The following is a 26,000-nucleotide window of genomic DNA, read 5'->3' as shown; positions in this document are numbered from 1 at the left end:
GTGGGGACATAAATGTTTGTGACTCGCACAGTTCAGCTGAAACTTCTGCCAGACTAAATTTATTTATTTCCCTCCCTCCACCAAGAACATTTAATGATAAAAGTAAGGCTATTGGTAGGGTGAAGAGCATATCCTGTCTCATGAGAGTAGTTATCTCAGGCTAGCTGCTGTATAGTACGTCTTCTTAAAATTTTCTTAGTTATGTAAGAGCTACTGATTTATTGTTTTTGGATAGATACTTAAGATCTAAAATGTTTTAATCTGTGAAACAAAAGTTTTCACAGACTTATCCCCTCTCTGTGCACACAACAAATGACGCTATTCTATGTACAGTACAACACATTTGAAGGCAGTCAGTCTGGGGGTGGGGAGGCTGGCTCCATGAAGATAAAATGTCTTGGTCCCTAACACACAATAAAAAAATTGATAAGAGCCATTACCATATATTGGCAGTATTACAAATAATTAAGCTACCACAAAATAACTAGATCTTGCTCAGATGAACGTTTGTTTCCTACTCATGGAAAAAAAACCCTTGATATTGCTGTGTATCATGATGCTGATAAAATAAAGGGAAGGAAAAATGCAAACAACAGTACTGCAAACATGCTTTGTAACATGCTTGTGAAGGACGTGGTTGCTGCCTTTCAGAAAAGGCAATCCATGCTACTCTTAATCAGTGCCACTTTCATCAAGATTCTTCACTTAAATCACATCTTTAGTCTCTTCCGCTGTCTTTCAGGGTGAGGAGGAGAAGGAATTCTAGAATCTATGTCTCCAGATATGACAAACTGTATAACCCACTAAATAAAAAGCCAAAGCTGCAACAGTTCCTGTACATGGATAATTTGTACCCTTACTTCAGCAATTCACATGTGTTAGAAGATCAGCCAAACGATGTAATTCTTGCTATAAAAAGGATTTGTTAACCTTGTTCAAGGTTTCACTAAGACTTGATCCTGAATATCAAGTTTCCTGCATTTGACTGTAAATTAAATGTCACCCCTAACCCTACGAGGCACTGAAGAGCAGCTTTCCTTATATGGGAGAAAAAAAATCATTTGACTCGTATAAAAGAGCACAATGCGCCTACTGTGATTTCATTTATATTTTTCCAAAATAAGCACTCAATTGTCACAGAAACCACCATACCTACCCTACATGTGACTTTATATAAAGAACAGTCAAGTGTATACTTTCTATCTAATTATAACATACCACAAAGATAACCAAATTAATAATGGTTCTTCTCCTTCCACCCTTCCGAGAAGATACAACATTTTTGTTAGGCTTCCATTGCAACCTATTCTTATTACTACATCTCTTGCATATCCTCCCTCCTTCTAAACAGCACGCTTAGTGCATTTGTACAAAATACTTGTCATCAGCCCCCAGAAGACCAGATCATTCTCACAAGTAACCACCATATAAATGGTCTCAGTCTAAAACTGGAACTCAGGCTCAGGTTCCTAGCAGCTAAAGACATGCACACTATCTTCATCACCAAGACCAACAGACACATCTTCCTCTACCTCTTCATCTAGCTGAAGGCTGCCAAAGGAGTATTTATTCCTAGGTATAGGAGAGGAGCTCAGCACTATGGGATTTCCAAACACAAGAGGGTGAGTAAATGGGTTGACGATTTCTGAGTCTGAATCACTGGACTCTGTTCCACTGCTGGTGGAGCCCTCCATCATTTGGATGGCAGCCATATGATCCACCATGCCACTGGCATAGAAAGACTGCATGACTGGACTCTGCTTTGACTGTCCAGTACCTGACACCCCATTTGCCATCATTTTGCCTTCTAAAGGAACCGTTTTAACAAGCCCCCCTTTACAATGTCTCTCTGATCTGTATTCCTGACCTGGCGTTGAGGACACCTGACTCAGGATAAATGGGTCGGTTTCTGACTTGTTACGGGCATTTTGCATTTTTTGCAAACGAGGCCTTTGCAAACCCGGAGAACATATGCCATACCCAGGGCAGCTACAGGCATGAATATCTTCCTCATCACTCCTAGCCCTGCACTCATAGCCATTCTCTGAGACATAGCCCTGAGAGCCAGTTCTATTCAAACTCATGTTAGGACTTGACCCTTTGCTACTGGGTGGCAGTGGAGTGGCCAACGGACTGCGGCTGTCAGGGCCCCTAAACAGTTCGTCAACCAGTGAGCTGTGTCTTGGCATTTTGGGGCTCCCACCAACATAGAAGGACATATTAGCTGGGTTATCATCAATAGACTCTTCAGTGTCATGTTGGGAAATCTTTATAGAGGCTGAGGAATCCCTATATCTAGTTCTATTACGATTTTCATCTCTACAGAGAATATAGGCACCACTGGTCAAATCACCCTCATAATTGTCATTTGTTTGGGAATGTGACCAGGTTATTTGTCCTCTGAGAAGGTCATACTCGCTATCTACATCACTGCAGTCAATAAAAGGAATTGAGGTGCTGCTGCCACAAGCAGCCCTGGATGCTGGACCTGTGCTTGGTTGTTGCGACTGAGATCTAGTCTGCTGTGTCCTGTCCTTAACGACCTCCTCCTCTTCCTCCATTGTCACCATCGCCGCTCCATCCACCTTTCCACCTTCCTTAGGGCTCTTCTTCAGGGAAGGGCTCCTGCGCTGTCCAACATCTTCCGCTGAAGCTTTCAGTTCCTTCCCTTGCCGGCAGCTCTGCACCACTGGGGAATCTGCATCATCTGCAAATGTAAAGCTACAGCTCTGGAAAGAGAAAGACAGAAGAGAAAAAAAAGAGGGGAGATCATTAAGAAGGAAAAATCTCAGTGCCTGCTCACAATAAAAGCACCAGAATCATGCCCTGTAACTTATAGGTCCCATGTAGGACTCTCCTGACAACAGAGCTGGTAACTCATACTTTAAAAAACATGGAAGCCTCCAAGCATGAAGAGTAGATGATGGATCAGGAAAGAACATGAGCTAAGCATTGGAGAAAAAGGAAATAAATGGGCAAAAAGTTTTATAGATTATTGCAATTTATGATGATACAACACATGTGGGCAATAACCAGCATTGTACAAACACCAGCATACCTGCACTACTTAAAGAAGCTAGACTGGCAAAGGAGATGAATATCAAAAATGTTAAATTCAGTGCAGCCCAATTGCATACAAGAACAAAACTCCCAGAGTAGGTTTGTGGGCAACCCCACATTCAGCTGGTGGAGCAATCCCTACCACTAGTCAAAGGACTGTCTTCATTCCAGGCAAGCGTGCCAGTACACATCCAGTGCTTTGCTCCCTCTGTCTAATTTGGTGTTAAAAATATTAAGGTATCTTTTGAATGGACTACAAATTGTACCTTCCCTGAGTTCATTAGAACAGCTTGCAATGATGGTATGATTCTATAGGCAACCAATACAAATTGCTAAGGCAAGCCAAAGGTTGTGCAGGTAGAAGTTTGCGGGCCACTTTAAATATATTAACCAGGCAGCTTGCACCTGCCACTTCTGCTTTGAACAGCAGCCATTTACTGTTAATAGAAACAAAACTAATGCTTGCGATCTACCAAAGATAATAACGTATGAATTCTTAACTGAAATTCCTCTCAGGTCAACACAACAGAACTTCTTGTCAAGGACAAATGAAATCTGCTATCACTGACCTCTGGAAAAAACTCATTCCTTCACTCGGGGCAACCAGGAGCAGAAATCTCAGAACCTGACAAGGGTTCTTCACATTTTTGGCAATGGCATCAGTTCACCAGGCTGAGAGCTCGACTGTGCCAGGTAGTCCCTACTACTTGCGCCTTCCCATCCTTTCTGTGCATTTTAACCCACCGTGGGGATAAGGCTGCTTCAAACACATACTCTGCAGACCTTTTAGTCTTGCTGTATTGTAGGTTAATGTGCTCACAACTGAATGGCAAATGGGCACCAGAGACACATAATGGACCAGCCATGATAAGGAGTGGGAATTCCAGATCCCGAGTTACAAAATCCTGAAGTATTAGAATGGATAGCCCTACCAGTGATTTGGAATCACTGTACCAGGGTATTTGAATCTTTAAAATAGGTTAGATATAAGAAAAAGAATGCCCATGTAGTTTTAAATTAAACTCCTCTAATTAGTAATTCAACAGGAAATGCTTAAAGCACATCAGACTGGGTTTCATCAACATTACTGACTTGTTTTGGCACCTCTGAATGCTGTTCTGAAGGTTGTGTAGTCAGACTCCTGATGGAACGAATCTTGCTGTGTTTCCTGAGAGAAATCACATTAAGAAGTTAAAGCCATATACATGTTTTCATAAATAATCAGCAGCAGTCACTTCCTTAAGAAACAAAGGCACCAAACGGCAGCTTTATAAATGTTTGCCTTGAAACAGATTCACATTCTTTCTTTTAGTAAAATTTAAATGGAGAATGTTTTATATAAACACCATAAAAGAGAATGTAGGCCACTGAAGCAGAAATCTTCCATCACCAGAACATGAGTCATAACACAAACTGTTGCCAGGTTCATTGTACATTTCAGCAGTGACTTTAAACTCACCAGGACTCAGAATAATTCAAAGAGAATTGGCACTGCCAAGTTAGAAGCCTTCCCCTGACAGCTTTCAATTAACAACCACTGGTTAGTTGGGCCAATTAAAGCTACTTATCCCCTTAATCCTCAGGAGTACATTATTATTAAAAAAATTGAATCCTTTTCTATTTATGCAGATTAATCACATCCCACACTAAAGGGCCTGATATTCATTGAGTCTGAGGGGAAGTTATCTGTCAGTGGGATATGCAATGCTGAAAAGTATCCAGCCTATTAATTGAGTTACAAGCCCATAACAACCGCAGCAATTTGATCAAGTTTCACAGGGCTGGCTGGAGGCTGGGGTGGCCCCTAGTTTAATTTAGAGAAATCTCAGGGTGGCTCTAACTTATGCCTGATGGTAACCGACCCCTAGGGGCCATTATGCCAGTGACGGTTTGCTGAAGCAACATAAAGGGGACTTTGCATAGGCCAGAGTCAGGGCCCAGCAGTATAATTAACTGGTAAGCTCTAATGGTCCCAAATTCAATAGCATTAGAAAAATTAGACCAGCTCAGTAATCCTTCTCTCACCTTTCAAATTGCACTTTCTTGTGTCCTCCTTCTTTAACGTAGTCAAGAACCTGCTTCTGAGTCCGGCCACTGTAACAAAACCACACTTAAGCCACCAGTCTAAGGTATTACATTTGTTAATGTTTAATACAAATAATCAGAGCAGATTTATTATGTAACTTTTCATTTCTATGGCATAAAGTGATGAACCATCTTTTGTATCATAAATGCACATTGGTCTGCAGGGAGTTTGATTTAACCATATTGTCAGTGATAACCGCTTCATACGGTCCATATTCTCATTTCATCACCCACTACCAACCTTAGAGGTGCACCTAAGCAGCCAGGCATGCCGGTGTGCAGTTTTAGATACTGTATCCCATGAACTCATAGTAAACCACGACACAATTATTTCTACTAGAAGCATTAACTCACATTTCACAATAAGAATGCAATGGATCTCATTGTACATCCATGGATAAAATGTCACTTGCATTTTTTTGCCATGAAAATAGTTTTAGCTAGATAAACTACAGACCATTTTACCACTGCCTAAATTCAACTGTGCCTCCTTTATGCTGAATTATGTTACTGGGAAGTCACCAAAGATAAAGGCAAGAAAGAGAGATTTCAACTCTCTTCCTATGAAAAAATGTATCTGAATAATTTCTGCAAGTTAAATTTCAGTCTTACCTCTATTAACTGGTGTCAGTAAACATTGGTACTGTATGAAGGATAGTGGAAATACATTTCAGGATTCAACTGTTGATCTTAAAGACATTTAACTATAGGTACAAACATTTTCTGCAGATTCAGCCTTACATGGATTTCAAGCCTTGCTCTTATATATTCCATAAAAAGGGAGCCAATGCCAAATATTGATACAGTGTATGGACATGAATACCAGAAGAAAAAGAAAGCAATAGGATTTACACTCAGTTAGAAATGCATATCCTACACCCTGGAGAATGTCCAGTGAGGAACAAAAATCTCCATACTTGTTCGAGCTGTCAATTGGCCAAACTACAGCAAGGCCTACTGCAACGATGAAGATCAACACTTTTCCTAGACTGAACTCAGCAGAGATCACAGTGAGAGACATGAAATCAGCACATGGCTCCACTCCAAACTATGTGCATGTTTAATTTAATATGTTGAGAATGTCTACAATTTTTTCCATTTACTATAGCAGTAATTAAATCCAACAATTTAGACTGCAGTTTCTGTCTCCCCCACCAAGACCTCCAGGTCCTTCCATGTCACCTACTTTAATTTTCAGACCCAGAAAGGAAAGTTGGCAGAGACAGGAGAGACATATCAACATGACTACCTGCCTCTATGAGTCCACTGGTGTCTCTGATTTGGTAGTATTTTGAACTCACTTTGCACAGGTGTAAATGACCTAACAAGATGCAGTTAGTGGAAAATCAGGCCCGATAGGATTCAAACAGCTTTACACGGGAGATGCTGCGAAGAGTCTAGCCAGCAGTGTACATAAGCAGCAGTGACACATCAGCATTTTTGTACACCAAGGCCTCGTGTGCACTAAAAAAGGTTTGCCAGTATAGCCATACAGATATATAGCTATATTAGCAAACCCTCCTAGTGTAGATGCAACTTATACCTGCAAAAAAAGAGGTTTTGCCAGTATAGCTTATACCAGTTCCCTGAATGAAATAAGCTATACTGGTAAAAGGACTTTTATGCCGGTATAGCTACATTTATGCGAGGGCTTTTGCTGGTATAAAAATTATTTAAAAAAAATTACTACACCAGCAAAGTTTTACGTTTAGACCTGGTCTGAGGGTGAATTTCGGTCTCTGTTAGCCCCCTTACAGGCATGAAGGGTCAAGCATGCAGAAGAAACACTGCATTTAAACAGCACGGGGGTGCAATTGTCAGACTGCAGGAGGGCCAAGCAAGGAAAATCCACTCCTTTTGTGATCTGCAGAGCAGAACTCTCTCCCTGGGAGCATGAAGGGCACTGTTGACAAATCACAGGAGGTAGCACTAGCGGGCCTGTCTGGTGCACAGATGGATTGTGGGGGTTGGGGTGGAACAAGTGCAATGGACACTACTGACTTCTTTTCACCATACCCTTTAGCAGCGTTCCCTCTAATTCAGTGGTTCTCAAACTTTTGTACTAGTGACCCCTTTCACATAGCAAGCCTTTGAGTGCGACCTCCCTAATAAATTAAAAACACTTTTTTATATATTTAACACCATTACAAATGCTGAAGGCAAAGCAGGGTTTGGGGTGGAGGCTGACAGCTCGCGACCCCCTGAGGGATCCCGACCCCCAGTTTGAAAACCCCTGCATCTAATTTTTCCCACAAATGTACAGAATGAATTTTGTTATGTGCACCAATATGGAGGTGGTGCGTGACACGTCACCTCCATATTGGTGCACATAGCAAAATTCATGTGGTGGGGTTGGGGCCGAGGCGTTCGGAGTGTGGGAGAGGGCTCAGGGCTGAGGCAGAGGGTTGGGGTGCAGGGAGGGGGACGAGTAGGGAAGAGGCGGGAAGAGGGTGGAGCGGGAGAGAGAAGAGGCGGGGCAGGGACTTGGAGGCCTGGGGCGGGGGGCTCATGCACCCCCCAGCTAGAGGGGAAGTTGGCACCTACAGTGTGCCCCTCCCCTGGCCGCGGCAGGGCGGGTTCCCTGAGCACTGCGTGGTGCTAAATAGGCTGCTGCATAGCCACGCAGCTTACAAGGAACTTAGCCCTTTAGGAGCAACTTTCCATCACCTACTGTAAGGGGAATTTAGACTTTTATTCCACAGCTTCCCATGCATTACTATGGTTGTTACTCTGGTTGAACAGGTGGGTTAGCAATCATAAAGCAACAGTTTGCAACGCCAAAGAAAAAACATTAAAGATCTAGGATTAAAGTAAGGACAATGTGATTTTAATAGCGGAGAGGAACAATAGCAGGAGACAGAAAGGGGAAAATAGGTCTTACCTGAACCTAAATGATGAACCTCTAGTAAAAAGAACAGGTTTAGGCTTTGGTTTGGGCTCCTCAAAAAGCCTGAAAAAGGCATGGTGTTCTACACAGATCTTCCAGAAAGATTTGCAAAAATCCCGACTGGCCATCAGGAATTCCAAGGTGTCCTGGAATGAATTCTAAAAGATGTAATAGCATTATTTACACATGAGTGAGCAAATGAGAGAGCAAGACACTGGACATATACACTGATGCTATGCTACAAATTCTCTCTCCTGACTCACTGGTCTCCTGGCCCAAGGAGCCCTCCCATTCATCGCAACAACCTCCTATATACTCTTAGCAGGACAAAGTGCAATTCCCCACAGTTTTTCCTGTTGTCTCATGTAACAGACCTATTACAAGGCTCCTCAAATTATTTTAAGAATGCAGTATACTAAATCAGAATAACTTGTGCTTTCTCCTCATTCTAGTTTATATTTCCACCCGCTGACACTTTACCATCCTGTGACATCCAGCCAGGAAAGAACAAATGGATTTTACTGAATGGCAGCAGCATCCATATTTCTTTGAAGCACAGTGCCTGAACAAGACATACAAATATAAATTACAGTAACTTTTCTGAACTGTCATTTTAAAAGGCATGTCTTGCGGGAAGCCCTTCAACTAGCTTAACGGGTCCTTTCCCTTTCCTGAGAAGCATTTAATCATTTCTGCTTCCCTACTCCTGCTTTAAATCTTTTCATTTGATTTGATACCAGCCTCAGAACGTTTGTTTTGTGCACTATTACAATATACGTGACAGGATATATCTCGGAACTAAGAGTCCCATCAATCAGAAATACAGCTTGGGAATGGAGATCTCCTGACCATTCCCAGTACCATGGCAAAAGCACTCCATCTTAGGAAACTGAAGATCACAACTGCACACCACAGCAAAGGTGCGTATTCCCATAGTTAAACATCACTATCTCATCGATCTGAGGTTAATTATTAAGAGCGTGCACTACACAGAGTTCACCAGCTTTAACAGGAAGCCTCACCTACTCAGCATGGCATCGAGACAAACATTTTAGTACGTGGAGCCACAGCCATGGAAATACTTGATATCTTTCATGGACGTTCGGTTCTTAGCTTCTCCGCTGAATCTGCCCAACGTGGATGTCAATTTTAAGATGGACACGAAAGAAAACGTAATCAAGGCACTAGCCCCAGAGATAAGTGTAAATGACCAATTAAAAAAAAATACCATTGATTACAAGCCAGGCCACTCAAACATCTATTTTGTCTCCCTCTAGGAATTTACCAGAGAACCTCTCCTCAAATTTCTTTGAAGAATATCAAGGACTTACATTCACATCAGGCCGTAGCTTGATAAGAAAACGCTTCCTCTTGAAGCTCAGCTTTCGAACCTTAGCCCAGTTGAAGGCATTAATCTTGGTGTGACCCTAAAGATGACAAACCAAGTGAAGTCATGTTATAGATTAAATGAAGAGTTTAAGTATTCCAAGCATGCATCTGTAAGGTAAATTTGACAGATATCAAAAGTACTTTTGCATAATCACTGTTTAAAATGTATTTGCTTGTAATGGTGCTATTACTAATTGTTTAGGCTCCAAATCCATAAACACTTACACACATTCCCAATTTAAGAACATGAGTAATTCCACTGAACCCAAGTACTTAGAGTTAAGAACATGCATAAATGATTACAGGATTGGGTGCCTTATATTGCAGTAGTACCTACATACCCCAGCGAGGATCAGTGTCCCCAGGTCGACCCAGTCTGCCCAGATGATGTTACAGTATGATCTTATTAAATGTTTTACTGTATAAGTTATCAGAGAATTTTAAAAACTATTCCATTCCTCACACACTACAGAAACTTCCAAACTCTATTTTTATCTGATCAGTAAAATCAGCATCCCTTTAAATATCTCCTCTTTCTGGAACAAAAATGCAGAAGTAAGCAGTAGCAGTATTAATCTTTAACATATACTCATAGAAGTAAAAGGAAAATATATAAATTACTTGACAGTGTTTATCTGATGAGCCAAAAAAATGCCTTTCCAATTTTCCAGTAATAGTGTGTTGTGACACTTCTGTATTTTTATGTGTGATTTTGTAAGGAAGTAGTTTTTAAGTGAGGTGGAACTTGGGGTACACAAGACAAATGAGACTCCTGAAAGAGGTACAGTAGTCTGGAAAGGCTGAGAGCCACTATTCTTAGGCATTCCTTCAATTGTGCTCAGGAGCAATATGTCAGGAGCTATGAGTCATGCTATGCAAGGCTTTGTGTATGTTCACAATCAGATTGCACCATTTGAGCAGAACATTATTTTCTAATTAACCTATGCTAAAATTAGAGGAAGATTTAAAGTATTAACTATTTCAACTTAGTCATAAAAACTTAATTACTAATATCCTTATAAACCTGCTTAAGAGTTTCTTATGGTTATAAAAGCAGTTTCTACTGGATTCCTAAATGTACAGAACCACATTGCTTTGTATCTGCCACATCGGACAAATATACAAGCCTGATGCTGTTTGTTAGATCAGCCTGCTGTCTAACAAAGTTATATTAATGTCAATCATCTCCGCTAGGAAATTCAACAGCACAGCAGATGGGTTCTAAAAAAAATTCTAGTAAAAATAAACATTTGCAGTCAGCATTTATGTGATTTGTGAATGAACCTTTATTTTCCTTTTTTTATTTTAAAATCATTATAGTTTATTTTGCTCACCTACATCAATAAAGGAGAAATTTAGGGCCAGTCCTGCAAAGGGAACTAACTGCATGAACTCTTGTGCCAAGGAATCTAACGGATTACAGTGGGTCTGCGTTGACTGAAATGGGTAAGAGTCTGCACAGAAACATTTTTTTGCACGATTCAGAGCCTTAGGGATTGATCCTGCAAATGCTCAATATTGAGAGTAGTGCTTCCTATCATGGGGAGTCCCACTGAGGTCATACACAAGATCACTAAAAAGTGCTACAGTCAATGGCAGTTGTATTCAATGTCTTTCCAGGATCAGGCCCATGCCCCCAGAACTTTTAACTGGATCTACTTAGATGGACCCCGACACATGCAGAGACCCCGTGAAGTGAGTGATGTTTTGCTGAGGTGCAGGGATCCTCCCACAGACATCTAGTTGAAGGATTAGGACCTTAATTTGTAATGCTTCCTACCGCTTTAAAACAAGGCTAAGGAAAATTTGTATATAGTGGATGTGGCTGCTCATATGTGTAACTACTTAGTCTATGTTCTTTTTTAGCAGCTTTCAATGTTCTTAGGCAGTGGTTCTCAACCAGGAGTATGCGTACTCCTGGGGGTACACAGAGGTCTTCCAGGGGTACATCAACTCATCTAGATATTTGCCTAGTTTTACAACAGGCTATGTAAAAAGTACTAGTGAAGTCAGTACAAACTAAAATTTCATACAGACAATGTATTGTTTATACTGCTCTATATACTATACACTGATATGTAAGTACAATATTTATATTTCAATTGATTTATAATTATACGGTAAAAATGAGAAAATACGCAATTTTCCAGTAATAGTGTGTTGTGACACTTCTGTATTTTTATGTGTGATTTTGTAAGGAAGTAGTTTTTAAGTGAGGTGGAACTTGGGGTACACAAGACAAATGAGACTCCTGAAAGGGGTACAGTAGTCTGGAAAGGCTGAGAGCCACTGTTCTTAGGCATTCCTTCAATTGTTGATCAAGTGATCAAGTTGTGAGTTTACTGACATTTTCTATTTGGACACGTGTGCAGTTTTGTGGTGGGATTTGTTTTTTATTATTCTTAAAGTCTCCCCATTGGAACTGCTGGCTCAGAGATTATTTTTTTTTAAAAGGTCTAGAAGATCGATTTTTTTATTTTGAAAAAAAGGCTTGAAACTTTTGAGTTTCTTTCAAAAATTGAGGTTTTTGTTTTGCTTTTAAAAGGAATAGTTATTTTAATAATTGCAGTAACCCAAGTTTTAAAACATATTTTACTCAATTTTTTAACCCTCAATTTTGATGCAGAGATAGGGTCAGATGTTTTGGGCCAGAATGTCAGGTTGTCAGATAGGCCTATGAAGCTGGGGGGAAGGAGACAGGAGGAAGAGGCTTGCTGGACTGGGCAAAGGTAGAATGAAGAGATTGCTGCAAGGCCCTGACTGGGAGAAGCAACTAGGGATTAACCTAGATTTTGCAAAGCCCACACAAGGAACTCTATGGAAAGGCCCCATCTAGTTCTCTCCCACCTCTTCCTGACCCCCTCCCCACACCTCCTAACTCCCACTCCCCCACCTCCACATACTCACTACTCCCAAAACCTGCTAATTCATGCCTGCCTGAGACCCTCTTTCCCTGTTTATGATTAAGGCTGCGAGTCTGTCACAGAAGTCATGGATTCCGTGACTTTCTGGGACCTCCGGAACGTCTGCAGCTGGAGCTGCAGCTGCAGGTGTGGCTGACCCCAGGGCCACCACAGCAGCTGGTCCTGGCCACAGTGGCTGCTACTGGGGTGGCCCCTGGGCCAGCCGCACCAGCCGCTGCTTGGCAGCACCCACCGCTGGAGCAGGGGCCAACTGTTGGCCTCTGGGGCCTCCCAAAGCAGTGGTCCCCTAAGGCCCCCCAGAGCAGCTAAGATTTAGTCAGGGGCATTCATAGTAAAAGTCATGGACAGGTCACGGGCCATGTATTTTTGTTTATTGCCCGTGACTTGCCCATGACTTTTACTCAAAATGCCCATAACCAAATCTTGACCTAATTGATCATGCCCTGTGGCCTCAGGTGACCCACCTCAATGTGCATCAGGGTAATGAGGAGCTGTAGTCAACATGTAACTTTCTGACCATGGATCGGAGGAGAGTAGTTAGGGAAGTCTGTCTCTTCAATAGCTGGTGCTGGAAACAGACAGGGCTATGGGCTGGAAACAGGGGGTGGAGATCTAGCTGCTAGGGTAGGTGTGTGCAGGTAGTAAGGGGACCCTAGAAGTGTGGGACCTTATGCAGTTACAAAGGTCTAAGGCCAACATTGCAAGTGACTCTGGGAGCATCCTGAAATTTTGGTGGTTCTGGGTGCCTGCTAGCCTTAATCTTCCCAGAGGCTAGCAGGTTTGTAAACCAAACTAGATACATTTCACACACAGGCTGCACCACTGTTATAATAATTGCTTTTGCTAAAAGAACAGTCTGTTTTAAAGATTAAAGCCATGATCAGAGCAGCTCTAACCTGAAAAACTAGAATGCCTGTGTTGGCAACTGCCAGGTTGATCTTCGTCCCTTCCCTGTCCTTTGCTGGATGCAACCGGATTCCATACATTTCCAACCGACGGGCAATCTCTAGTAGCTGGAAATCTGATTCTGCTGGTGTCTGTCCACTTTAGAAACAAAAATGAAAAACGAAAAGCCAAGAGACTTGAATTCTCCACATCTATTAAACTGGAATCAAATTACTTCTTTAAGGAGCAAAAAGACATTTCATCATGGAAACTGGTTCCTGTTAATTAGATAATATCCATACGGCCACTCCAAGTCACCCAATCTCTAGCAGCCAGAACAATAGCTCTGTTCTCAAAGACCAAGATTTCTAAAAGCAAATAGTGATTCTGGATGCCTCAAATTTTTGGGGCCTAACTTGCGATACCTCAAGGAAGCCTGATCTTTTCAAAAGTGTTGAGCATCCATCTTCTGAAAATCAGGCCTATTTATGGTGTCTCTAGTTAGACACTCAGAAACTGAGATACCCAAAATCACAGTCACTTACAAATGTAATGTCTATCTCAAAGAGAGCCCATGTCTCCACTAGGAGCTCCTTACCCGGGTATCTATAGCAGTATACTGCGACAGCAAAGCATTCCTAGCTGTGTGCTTTGTACTGTTATAGTGAAACCACCCCTCCTGAATGAAACAAGCTATACTAGTAAAAGCACAGCTTAGTCTGTATAGCTGCCTCTACACTAGGGGCTACTGCTGGCAAAGCAATGTGGGTCGGCTATTCATACCCTTAACTGACAAAGGTATGCCGACAGAAGTCTGCACTGTAGAGCTAGAACTTGAAAGAGCCTCCCTTAGAAGCAGAGAGAGATGTGACCAGTTTTCACTTAAAATACAATTAAGCAGGGAAGCAGAGTTCTGGGCATCAGCGTTTTAGCAATTATGGCATTGCTATATTTTCTAAAATAAAAGAACATATTACAGTTAACACGTTTTCATTTTAATCAGATGTTCCCCGCTGATGAAGTAAGAGGTCCCCTACCATGGGCATACCACCTTAAAAGCACAAATATAGATGCTCTTTCAATGAAGAATTCTAGCTCCCAAATTATAATAGTGTGGGAGGACACAAAAACAGTCATGTACACAAAGAATTTTTGCTGGTTGATTGCGTGTATCTTCAACCACTAACTCGAACAGAATTTTATATACATTATTCCAACAGAACAGTAAATTATATGGCTTACTGGGCTCATGAAAGTAAAAGATTATATGAATATTGCCTACTATATAATTGGGTAGGAGAAAGGAAATGTGCAAAGGAATAAGATGAAAGACATTGAGGGCAGTGAACATACATTTTGGGCACCATAAATGTTAAATTCTTCATATTAAATCATACAGTCCTGATTAACATAATTGTTGTTACAAAACCCACGAACGATAAACCCCAAACCTCACTTAATTCAAAATGCAATGGCTTGAGTTCTGAATGGTTCTTAGAAGCAGAAATTCCAGCCATTCTGCTCCTAACTGATCCTCAATCTCTTAACTCCCTTCTAAGACGCATTGCTTCTTCAGGTTATATGATACCTAATCTCCCATTTCTATTCAGAGGACCTCTCAGATTCCCCCCGGCTCACAAGCTTCCCCTGAAATTTATTTTTTGAGCCCTTTGACACCCATCTATGGAAGTGAAAGATATATTCAATGACCTTGACCTCAATGAGACTACTGACACAAGTATCTGCAGATCAGGGTCATCATTTACAATTGTATTTGCATGCACAAAACTGACAATGAATTCTTTTGTGTGAAACAGGCTGACAAAATAATTGAATGCTAGAAAGAAAATCAAAATCAACCGATGCTCTTTAAACATCTTGTACATTGACACGAAAGGGCAAAAAGTAACTAACTCATAGGCCTGAAAATCTTTTATAGCTAAAGCTCAATATATGTTCACAGTTAGAATTACATTGAAGGAAAAAAAGGAAAGTTAATAAGAACAAAAGCTGGGACTTACATATGATTGCGGTGAAATTCCATGATTTTGTCTTCTAATGTTTCTTGTTGAGGTATATACTTGTTCTTCACTAAGTGTTCACGGTCTATGGTTTCATCAAAATCCCCAATCTCAGCTAGAGAGAGACAGAAAAATCAAAACCCTGTTTTTAATTCAGACAAGCCGAAAGACAGAGTAATAAAAGTATTATTATTCAGACAACCCAAAAGACAGAGTAATAAAAGTATGTTTGTCCAAATCTGCAACATGGTTTCATAACTCATTTTCATTATTGTATGTTCCACATATTCCTTATCGTCTTTATAGGTAACTGAAACAATGAGAAGTAGCCCAAGAGTAAGGGTTCTCCCATTCCCCACAACCCTATACATAGATTTTAAAAAAACAAATGAAATAATTTCAAAGATGTATTGATTTGGGTGTGTGGTAAGGATTGGTGGAGGGGCTTCAATTTGCTGATGAACATGTCACTGGAGCAGATCAGCTTCTGTCAAGCTCATTGTGGCACTCAACACAACAACAAATGTTCATTTCTTTCCCTGAACTCCACTTCCAAAGTTTTATGCAATTATGCCAAATTCGAAGACAGACACATTTTTGGGGTGGTTTCTTTGTTTTTAAATACATACATATGTTGCAACCCAGAGATTTATGAAGCATTTGTCTGTTTCGTATTTTGCAGTACTTCAGAACATCCAGTATTTTTCCTTTTTCTCTGGCTTATTGTTATATTTTGTTTCTGTGAACAGAGTTTAATAATAAATCATTTCTCAGACTGAAGTTGCCCCCAACTGCTGCAGTTCTGTAAGTACAAGCATACAACAGTTCGCTATGTAACCTACTTTTCAGCTCCGCCACATTAGTGGGAAGTTGCTTATTTTTGGCAAGCTACATATGGGAATCAGAATATTTAATAGCATGTTGCCTGCTACTCTATCATACCTTATTTACCTGTTTCTGCTATCAGTTCCTTTGTAAAATGATATCCCCTCTTCCCATTATTACCCCAGGGTCCTAGGAACAGTACAATGAATGAAGGCTCTTACTGATCTTTGTCCACCCCTCTGTGAAAGATCAAGATACCCCAATATCCAAGCTGTATAGCTTAATTAATCTTTTATACCTAACTCGGTTCCTTGTAAAGAGACTAAATTAAAATCCAGGGATCATATGCAGACATAAATTCTATGACTTCCACCTCTGAAAAGAATTAACAGATGATACGTTAGAAGATCATGCCAGCCGTGCCATCAGCTCCTCGATACTCTACCTCTTCCCACTGCTGAATACTTTAAAAAGGAGAATCCTCCTGCACAGAAAGTCCACTGTTCCCTTTCACGGAGGCCACGTCGGAACTATGGGTGCCACAGCTGTGCAGCTACAGTGCACCAGCTCTGTTGCCGGAGCACCATAATGCAGGCGCTTCCAGTTCCCATTGCAAGGGAAGGAATTCCCCCGTCACTGTCATCCAGTAATCCGCCTCCCTGAGGAGCGATAGCTAGGGTGATGGAAGTATCTTCTGTTGACCTATTTGCGTCTATACCAGCACTTAATGTCAGCGTAACTACAGTGCTCAGCAGAAGTTATGTAGCTATGCCGATCAACATTTGAAGTGTAGCTCACGGCTCAGGTTTCTATTTTGTCCCCAAGGTCATAAATCTTGAAAGTCATCCTTGACTTTGAATTTAAAAGGAAAGGAAAGATGTTTAAGGAAGAAAGAAGACTGCCTATCACTATCTCCATAACATCATGAAAATTTGACATTAGTTGACCCAGGCTCTTCTGAAAATATCATTCACATTTTACTCATCACCCATGCAAGTGCTTAAAATTCCCTTTTGTAGGGCTTTCCTAAAGCCCTACATTCTTTAAACTTCAAGAGGCCAAACGTATTGCAGCCAGACTATTCTCTCCCTGCAGCCATATGACTTCTGCCACTTGCACTGCATCTACCACCCCCAAATCCATTTCAAATCACCCTCTGGGGCTTCCAAAACTCACCAGGACCGGTTCACTCTGACCTCATATCCACCTACTTCTCCCCCTTCCCTCCCCAGTCTCCTATTTCCATCTAAGACTCCTTTCTAGTGTTTCTCTATAGATAGGGCTGCACTTTCTGGACCTCACTTTCCCTCTGAGCCATTCCCTCTTTTAGTACCTTCCTGATCGTTTTAGCCAAAGGTTGATTTTTAACTACACCTCACTCTTCTCTTACCCATTAGCACATGGTTCCTTTCTCTCCTTGCTGTAACTAGCCTGAAGTAGTACTTCTAGTATCTCTAATTGCTTTTACGTTTCAGCTCTTCTCTTTTTATCTGCTCCATCCTTTTAGCTCCCATTTTTCCTCTCTGCATGAATCCAAGTACTAAAGCATATGCAGCATTCTCTGTTCTAACACACTTTCTATTGTGTTCTGAGATATTTTATGTAGCATCTTTCATATGAAATAATCTGTTTTGTAAGATATATGTTAATTTTAATATAACCCATTTGCTGCTCTCAAAATAGGATTTTGTATTAAGAGCAGGCTGTAACATCAATGAAGATCCTCTGTGATAGGTACATCTTTGGCAGGGATTCCTGGAAACAGAAACCCATCATGCAAAGACCCGTTATGCAGAGGCGGATGCACACAGCATGATGATACAACGCCATTCTTCACCTCTTGCCTCCCTGCTCTTTCCGCTCTTATATCATTGCTGTCAGCAGCTGCTGATTTTATATTTATTCGGAAAAATACATCGAATAATTTTTTAGCCAATAAATAAATGTCAGAGACCATTTAAATACAATATTGAGTAAAGCAGATGCGATCCCATTATAGGAACTATCAGGGCCAATTCTCACAGAAAACATTTTAGGAGATACAAGATATCTTCAGTGAGAACTATAGTCACATGTGGTCCTAGGAGGGCTTGCTAGCACAACAAATTTGGAAACTCTACTATTACACTGGGGAGGTGAGATAATTATACAGGATTTTGGTCACTTGTAGATGGGAACAGACAATATTAAACTCTAGTCCATTAGAAATAACATGCAAGTATAATATTAAACACAGTTTAGGGGTTCATAAATCAGACTCTTATGTGTTAATTCTAAACATAATAGACAGATCCAGGACTAGGGAAAGAGAAATAAATCCCATTCACATCAAACTCTACCAGTTTAAGATAATACAAAGGGTTCTGGAATCTCATTCCCTCAGTGACTGAGCCTCTTTCAGAGCACAACTTCCTAATATTATACAGGAACCTACACATTTTTAGCATATAAGACATTTTTAAAATGTTCAACGTGTCAGAAATGTAGGTTCTGTCTAGACTAGGAGACTCTATAATTATTAAAGATCTAGTTAAATAACATTATCAGAGGCAAAGGAGTGAAACTGGTACAACTGAGAAAAGGAATTTTAGTTTAAAAACTGTTTAAAACTTTGTCTTATTTTTGTTCATAACTATTTCACTGCAATGACTACTTAACATTTTGAAAAAAAAAAAAAAGAAATCTTTGGTACAGATTCAACACCACAAACCCTCCAATGTAGGTGGAGAAATGAACAATATACATTCTCTGACCACCTTGTCTCCAATATAAGACATCCACCAAAATCAATGTAACCAGAGTTCACATTTCTGATATTTCTCAGTTAAAAAAAAAAAACAAGCAGAAAATTTGTTTTTAAAAGGAAATACAGACACCTTTCAGGTATTCGTCACATATAATAATAAAAAAAATCCCACAAGCACAATTAAAATTATAATTTTATATATATAAAACAATATGGAAAATCCCATCTAGTTTAATCAACACCCAGACCTTCATCTGCAGAGAAGTCCTAATCAAATGTTATTTAAGACTTTTTCAGTGAAGAAAAAGAACCGGCTTCTTCTAGCAATTAAAAAACTCTGTTGCATACACCACAGTCTTAGTCTGGTGGGAAAGAGGAACAGTTCACGAAGGCTCAATCAATTTAGGTTTTTCTGTCCCTTAGCAAATCTCTTTTTAATGATGAACAGGCTAAAAGAGTAAATATCTTACTCCTTGCCTGTGATGACAGATCTCTCATCTCGTTCAACTTGCTCTTAGCATGGCTTTAATCCTATGGATCATTCTATCCTACTTAGTCTTCTGGTTATAGGCTGACAACTTATCTTTCCTTGTTTATATCCTAACTCTACAATCAATTCTTTTCTATTTCCGGTGAGGGCTTTAAAAGAGTTCCCGCTCCACTGCAAAATCCAGCCTAATGACAGATCTTTGAAGTAGAGGGGAAGGAGAATGGGTAATAGAGCACCCATAGGAAGAAAGTATGTCGATGAACTCAAGTTACTTTACAAGTAACCAACCTCTCTTTCTTTGAGTAATTGTCCTTATGGGAGCTCCACTTCACCTAACTCCTGAGCAGTGCCCAAACTGAGAGGGTGGGTGCTGATGAGTTCCATCTAGTACAGATTGGACAACAGACATCCAAAAGGCTGCATCAGATCTGGAAGCATACCCTATGATGTAGTGCTGGGAAAAGGTGTGAACAGATGATCAGGTGGCAAATTTACAAATGTCTTTGAGAGGACATTCTTGAGCAAAGCAATAGAGGCGGACTAGGGTTATGATGGAATGGGCAGTCACCCTGGTGGAAGGATGCATATAAGAGAGTTCACAGTAGGATAAAATACATCCTAAGACCCATTTCGGTAGTCTTTGGGCAGAAATAGGGGGTCCCTTCATTCTGTCTGCAAAGGAGACAAAAAGTCTAGAAGAGGCTCTGAAGGATCTAGTTCTTTCTAGATGGAAAGCTAGTGACCTCCTGACATCCAAAGTGCGTGGACTAGCATTTTATCTATAGTTGTGCAGTTTAGAAGATGGGTAATTGTATGTCCTGATTAATGTGGAAGTCTGAGGAGATATTGGGGAGAAAACGAGGATGTCCCACTTCGTCCCAATAAAAAATGGTGTAAGGTCGATCTGCTGTAAGGGCTAAGAATTTCCTTACTCTTCTAGCTGACATAATAGCTCTGTGAAAAGAGGATTTCAAGGATTAGTGCAGGAGAGAGCACTCTGCTAAGGGCTTGAAGGATGGTCTCATCAGTGCACTGAGATAAGATTAAGGTCCCAAACCGGAGTAGGCCAAATTGTGGAAAAATGTTGGCCAGTCCTTCAATGAATCTAGAGGTTGTAGGATATGCAAAAACAGAGAACACACAACAGGTAAATTGGAGGCTGCAACAGGTGACCTGGATGGACTCAGTGACAAACCAAGGTCTTTAAACTTAACAGGTAGTCTAAAATGTGTGTTTAGTGGGAATCAGAGGGAGACAAACCATGCTGGATGCACCTGAACTGGATGAACCTGAGCTGTAGCTCACGAAAGCTCATGCTCAAATAAATTGGTTAGTCTCTAAGGTGCCACCAATACTCCTTTTCTTTTTGCGAATACAGACTAACACGGCTGTTCCTCTGAAACCTGAACTGGAGTGGTTTCCATTTATGAAGATCTTCCTTGTGGATGGTTTCCTACTGTTCAACAACATATTCTGCACTTCAAATGAGCAATCCATTTCTATGCCCAACAATCATCCAGGAGCCAGGCCTTGAAAGGTAGTGTGGAAAGATTGGGGCAAATAGTTTTCCCTGATTCTTTAGTCAGCAAGTCTGGATATCTCCGTTACTGAAAAAGTGACAGGTGAATCAGATCTGGGAACCATACCTGTTCAGGCCAGGATGTCACTATCAGGATGATTTTCACTTTGCCTGCGTTTTATCATTTTTAGGACTTTGGGAAGCAACAGTGTGAGGGGATGGGCGGAATATGCATACAAGTGGGGATCGTGGTCATGAACTAAGGAAAGCATCTCCTAGGCAATTGCAGCCATGTCCTCCCTTTGAGTAGATCTTGTGAAACATCTTGTTGAATGATGTTCCAAAGAAGTCTAACTCTGGGAAGCTCCCAGTGAAGAATATCTCCTATAGGGTCAGATTGCTCAGTTCCCACTTGTGCTCTTGGCAAAAATTTCTTGTTGGCTATGGTGTTCTGTAGACAAGGTACGTATGCGGCTGAGATGTTGATCTGGTTGGCTATGCACCAGTTTCCAAGTTTTACTACTTCTGTGCACAAGGATAGGGATCTTGCTCCTCATTGGCAGTTGATGTAATACATTGTTGTTCTGTCATCCATCATGACCCTGACTGGATAATCTTTGATTATGGGTAGAAAATGGGTTGCATGCATACCAAACTGCTTTAAGCTCAAGAAGAATGATGTGAAAGGCAGATTCCTGAGGGGTCCACTTGCCCTGTACTGTAAGGTTTTCAAGGTTTTGAGGATGGATGGATGAATGAAAAGAACCTCCCACACAAGTCTAGCAGGGATCCTTCCGCCAATCAAAAGGCTTGATGACTTTTTGGGGAATGGATACTCGTTTGTTTAGGCTGTGCTTTTTGCGCATACAGACAGTCCTGAAGGCATCAGGAACATAATCTGGCATGAGGTGTCATGAATGTGCAGCCTGCCATGTGACCCAACAAGTGCAGGTACGTTTTTGCTGATGTTTGAGGACGTAACTGAAGCCAGATGATGAATCAATCTAATGGTAAGTAGGCCCTGAGTGTTCGGGAGTCCAGGGTGACTCCTATAAACTTGATACACTGGGTGGGTATCAAAGTGGGATTTTGTGCGTTGAGTCTTAGTTCCAGTGTGTTGAACAGGACTAGAACCTTTCTGACTGCTGACTGTACCTCGTCGTAGGATTGGCCTTTGAGGAGCCAAGTTGTATAGGTAGGAAAAGACCACCACTCTCAATTCTCTTAGCTGGGCAGCCACCACTGGAAGAACCTTTGTGAAGACTCTCGGGGTAATCAAGAGGTCGAATGTAAGTACCTGATACTGATAACGTTCCTGGTCCAGAAAGTGTTTGTGAGATGGATGCATTACAAAGTACTCATCCTGGAGGATGAGGGCCTCTAACACATCCTCTGGATTAGAGATGGTATAATTGCTGCTAAGGTTACCATCTTCAGTGTCTGAGTCTGAATAAATGTGTTCAATATCAGTCTCCATTTCCCTTTCTTCTTGGGAATGAGGATGTATCTGGAGTAGAATACTCTCCCTATGTATGGAGAGGGAATTGATTCAACCACCCCCAGTTCTAGAAAGGATTTCACTTCCTGTCTTCGGAGGCGTTGGTGAAATGGGCCCTATAGAGGGACAGGGAGGGTGGGTGGTGGGGAGGGATAGAGCTGAAGTGAATGGTGTACTCTGATGTCCAATTTCAGAGTAGCAGCCGTGTTAGTCTGTATCCGCAAAAAGAAAAGGAGTACTTGTGGCACCTTAGAGACTAACAAATTTATTTGAGCATAAACTTTCGTGAGCTACAGCTCACTTCATCAGATGCATGCAGTGGAAAATACAGTGGGGAGATTTATATACACAGAGAACATGAAACAATGGGTGTTACCATACACACTGTAACAAGAGTGACCAGGTAAGGTGAGCTATTACCAGCAGGAGAGCAGGAGGGAAAAAACCTTTTGTAGTGATAATCAAGGTGGGCCATTTCCAGCAGTTGACAAGAACGTGTGAGGAACAGTGGGGAGAGGGGGGAATAAACATGGGGAAATAGTTTTACTTTGTGTAATGACACATGCACTCCCAGTCTTTATTCAAGCCTAAGTTAATTGTATCCAATTTGCAAATTAATTCCAATTCAGCAGTCTCTCGTTGGAGTCTGTTAGTTTGCCATAAGTACTCCTGTTCTTTTTTCTGATGTCCAATGTGATTTGTTCCATTGAATGTTTGAAATGCAAACGACAATCCCCCATAAGGTGGGAAGTGGGAAATAGAGGAGTGGTACAGTGCAAGATCCAGATGGCAGAGTGATCGTGGTTCTCGTCAATATATCCAAATGGTCACCTGGTGGAGACTGGTGGCCGGGTGACCTGAGAGATGGAGGTTGATGGTCTTTTCATTTGAAACTTTGGCCTTTTCTTAGACGGTTTTCCAGCTTTGTTATATGTTTGAAACTGGACTGGGGGGAGGTGGGGATGGACCTTTGGGCGGTTTGTGATCTGCTGTAACCTTTTTTGGTTGCAGGAGTATAGATTTCGAAGGATTGCAGAGTCATTCTGGAGACTTAAGGAGTGGAAGGATTCATCCAGGTTGCTGCTGAAGAGTTTGGGGCCCTCAAAAGGAAAATTCTCCAATGTGTTCTGGATCTCCCTTGGGATACCAGAGGACTAAAACCAGGACACACGGCACATTATTATGACTGTTGCCATAGAATAGGATGCTGTGTCGCTCCGTCTAAAGATTCCTGTAATGAGGCCATGGCCACTAGTTGTCCTTCAGTGAGGAGTGCATGGAACTGGCCTCTTTGTTCTTGTGGGAGATATTCAATAAAATGAGTGAATTTACTGTAGTTTGTGTAGTTGTATTTAGTACTCAGGGTATGGTAATTTGCTTCCCTGAATCCTAAGCAGACAGAGAGTAACTTTTAGGCCCCAAAAGGTCCAGCCATTTATGCTCTTCATTGTGTAGTTTGGGTCTGGAATGGTGCTGTTTGTTTTCTTTATTTACAGCATCAACCATTAAGGAATTTGAGACAAGATGGGTGAATAGTTATTCTGCACCCTTGGAGGATACCTAATATTTCTTGTCTGCTCTTTTGAAAGTGCATGGGACAACGGCTGGTGACTGTCATACTGTTTTCACTGGCTCTAGCAAGGCATCATCATGGGGAGTCAAGTTGTGGGAGGGTCTCTATGAGGAGCAGCTTAAGTCTGTCTTCGCTCAGCTTCCTGGATCTACTCCCAAATCCTATGCGGAGCTTGAAACCTTGAAGGGATGTGTCTCCCCAGACAGCAGAGACTGCTTGAATGACCACTGGTGAAGGGAACAGACTTTCTACAGGTAAGACAGGATTTAAAACTCAGGGCTTGGGGCGTACCCATCAAGAAGAAAGGAACAGAAGGCTACAACCAACAGAGAGGCCCTATGGGTGGGGGACCACAAAAAGAAGGGAGGAGCCTCCTCCCCCAAAAAATCCACACGAAAATTGTGGAAGGAAAGTTAAAAATTAAAAAAAAAAAAAAAAAGATAATAAAGATGAAAAACTTAAGAATAATGCACGGAAGGTAGCTAGGACTAGGGGTAAGCTATCCCAGACACTGCAGAGCAGTCGAGAAGGAATTGGAATGGCGGCGGGTCCGCCCTGCCTTGCATGCCCTCTGATCAGAGCACAATGGCATACTGAGTATGCAGGAGGAGACCATGCAGACACTGCTACCCAAAATCTCCAATCAGGAGCTGTGGAGCTCTATACCTCAAAGCAGCCCCCTGGGACTCTCATGTTCACCCATCATATAGCTTTGATATATTTCATATAAAGTGTGCCATGTAAGTTATCATATGAAAGGTAATGATCTGATGAAACCAGTTGTTCTGTCCAAATATGTATATGCTCAGTGTGTATGAAGTTATGAAATTTTGCTGTATGGTTGTTGCTGAAATATGTTGTAAGTTTGAGAGTCTCTACTGGTAGATGGTGATCCACTCTCAGGAGGGTGTTAAGCAACCATTAATCAGCAGGGAAGTTATAAACAAGGGATTTACTGTAATGTAACAGGGCTGCCCAAGCATCACACAATGGGGGATTGCTCAACCCTGTGACTCAGCAAAGCCCACCAGGAAATGTCTGAGCTAGTGTTTTCCAGGTACATGGACTGAGGATACAAAACAGCGGACAGTGGCATCATGCCTTGGCCTTTCTCCTTCCCCATCTACGCTGGAAGCAACAAGAATGCTGCGAAGACAAAGACTTGAACTGAGGAGACTGGTTCCAGGCTTAAAAGGGGTAAGTCTGTGTATTAAGAACTGTAACATCCATTGGGGTGAGAAAATTGCTTGATCCAAATACAACCTAGTCTAACAGGGTTTAAGATTTAGACTGTATGCTTACTTTTTTCTTTTGGTAACTATCTCTGACCTTTAGTGCCTGCTACTTATAAATCACTTAAACTCTATCTTTCTGTAGAGTTTTATATTTTATATTTATTTATTTATTTTTTATATTTGTGTGTGTGTGTTTTATATTTTACTTAAAACAGCGTGGTTTGGTTGAAGTGCTTGGGAAATCTCAAGTCAGGTACAAAGGCTGGTGCATGTCCTCTCTACATCTACTTTATTACCCATTACAATAAACTTACACTGGTCAGGTTTCTGACCAGGGCGAGATGGTATAGCTCCGGGATACAAGGCTGGGAATGGGCTGGTGTCTTTCTCTGTCAGATTCGTGAGTGGCTTTGGGAGCATTCATGCAGTCTAGCTGGGCGTGGGGCTCCACATGCTGTTGTGTTGAGTGACAGCAGCACCTGGAGGGGGTTTTCTGCCTATCACTAACAAAGCATTGTGAGAGAGCCCAGGCTGGAGAGTTAAGGGGGCGCAGAGCTACCACAGTGCAAGGTTGTACCACAGGGATCCCACCATAGGGGAACATGCACATCTGAAGTGGAGCACCCAGAAGGACAATTATTCGAAGAACTCTCTTTTCACGTTTACAGCCTCTCAGTTAGAGCTGGAGCTGGCCGTAAACTCTGCTTTGGTTCATGGCTGAAGTCAGAAGGCAGGGACTGACCTTCCAGAAAAAACTCCTCCCAGCTTCCTGAGAAGCGTAAACACAGTTGCTGAGAAAATAAAAAGTTATGTACTTGTTCACCAGCTGCTTCTGTTACAATTCTGTTGAGACTCGGTCCCTT

General features: G+C 41.5%; 1 protein-coding gene across 5 annotated transcripts in view; it reads right to left on the bottom strand.

Moving 5' to 3' along the window:
- The window catches only part of FARP1 (FERM, ARH/RhoGEF and pleckstrin domain protein 1), a 333,074-nt gene that overhangs the window by 78,118 nt on the left and 228,956 nt on the right, over positions 1 to 26,000 (bottom strand). For 3 of the 5 annotated variants that reach the window (XM_048853831.2, XM_048853866.2, XM_048853836.2), the window contains exons 7-13: positions 15,252 to 15,366; positions 13,242 to 13,389; positions 9,364 to 9,459; positions 8,027 to 8,190; positions 5,086 to 5,154; positions 4,153 to 4,228; positions 2,489 to 2,729 (exon numbers count right to left, since the gene is read on the bottom strand). In XM_048853831.2, the coding sequence (XP_048709788.2) occupies positions 2,489 to 2,729; positions 4,153 to 4,228; positions 5,086 to 5,154; positions 8,027 to 8,190; positions 9,364 to 9,459; positions 13,242 to 13,389; positions 15,252 to 15,366 (909 nt within the window). The remainder of the gene's footprint in view (positions 1 to 2,488; positions 2,730 to 4,152; positions 4,229 to 5,085; positions 5,155 to 8,026; positions 8,191 to 9,363; positions 9,460 to 13,241; positions 13,390 to 15,251; positions 15,367 to 26,000) is intronic. The other 2 variants (XM_048853845.2, XM_048853855.2) reach the window with 1 other exon arrangement.

This window comes from Caretta caretta, chromosome 1 (assembly GCF_965140235.1).
Source record: "Caretta caretta isolate rCarCar2 chromosome 1, rCarCar1.hap1, whole genome shotgun sequence".
Lineage (NCBI taxonomy): Eukaryota > Metazoa > Chordata > Testudines > Cheloniidae > Caretta > Caretta caretta.
Note: the sequence above shows the minus strand (reverse complement) of the source record. Positions and strands in the feature narration are given on the sequence as shown.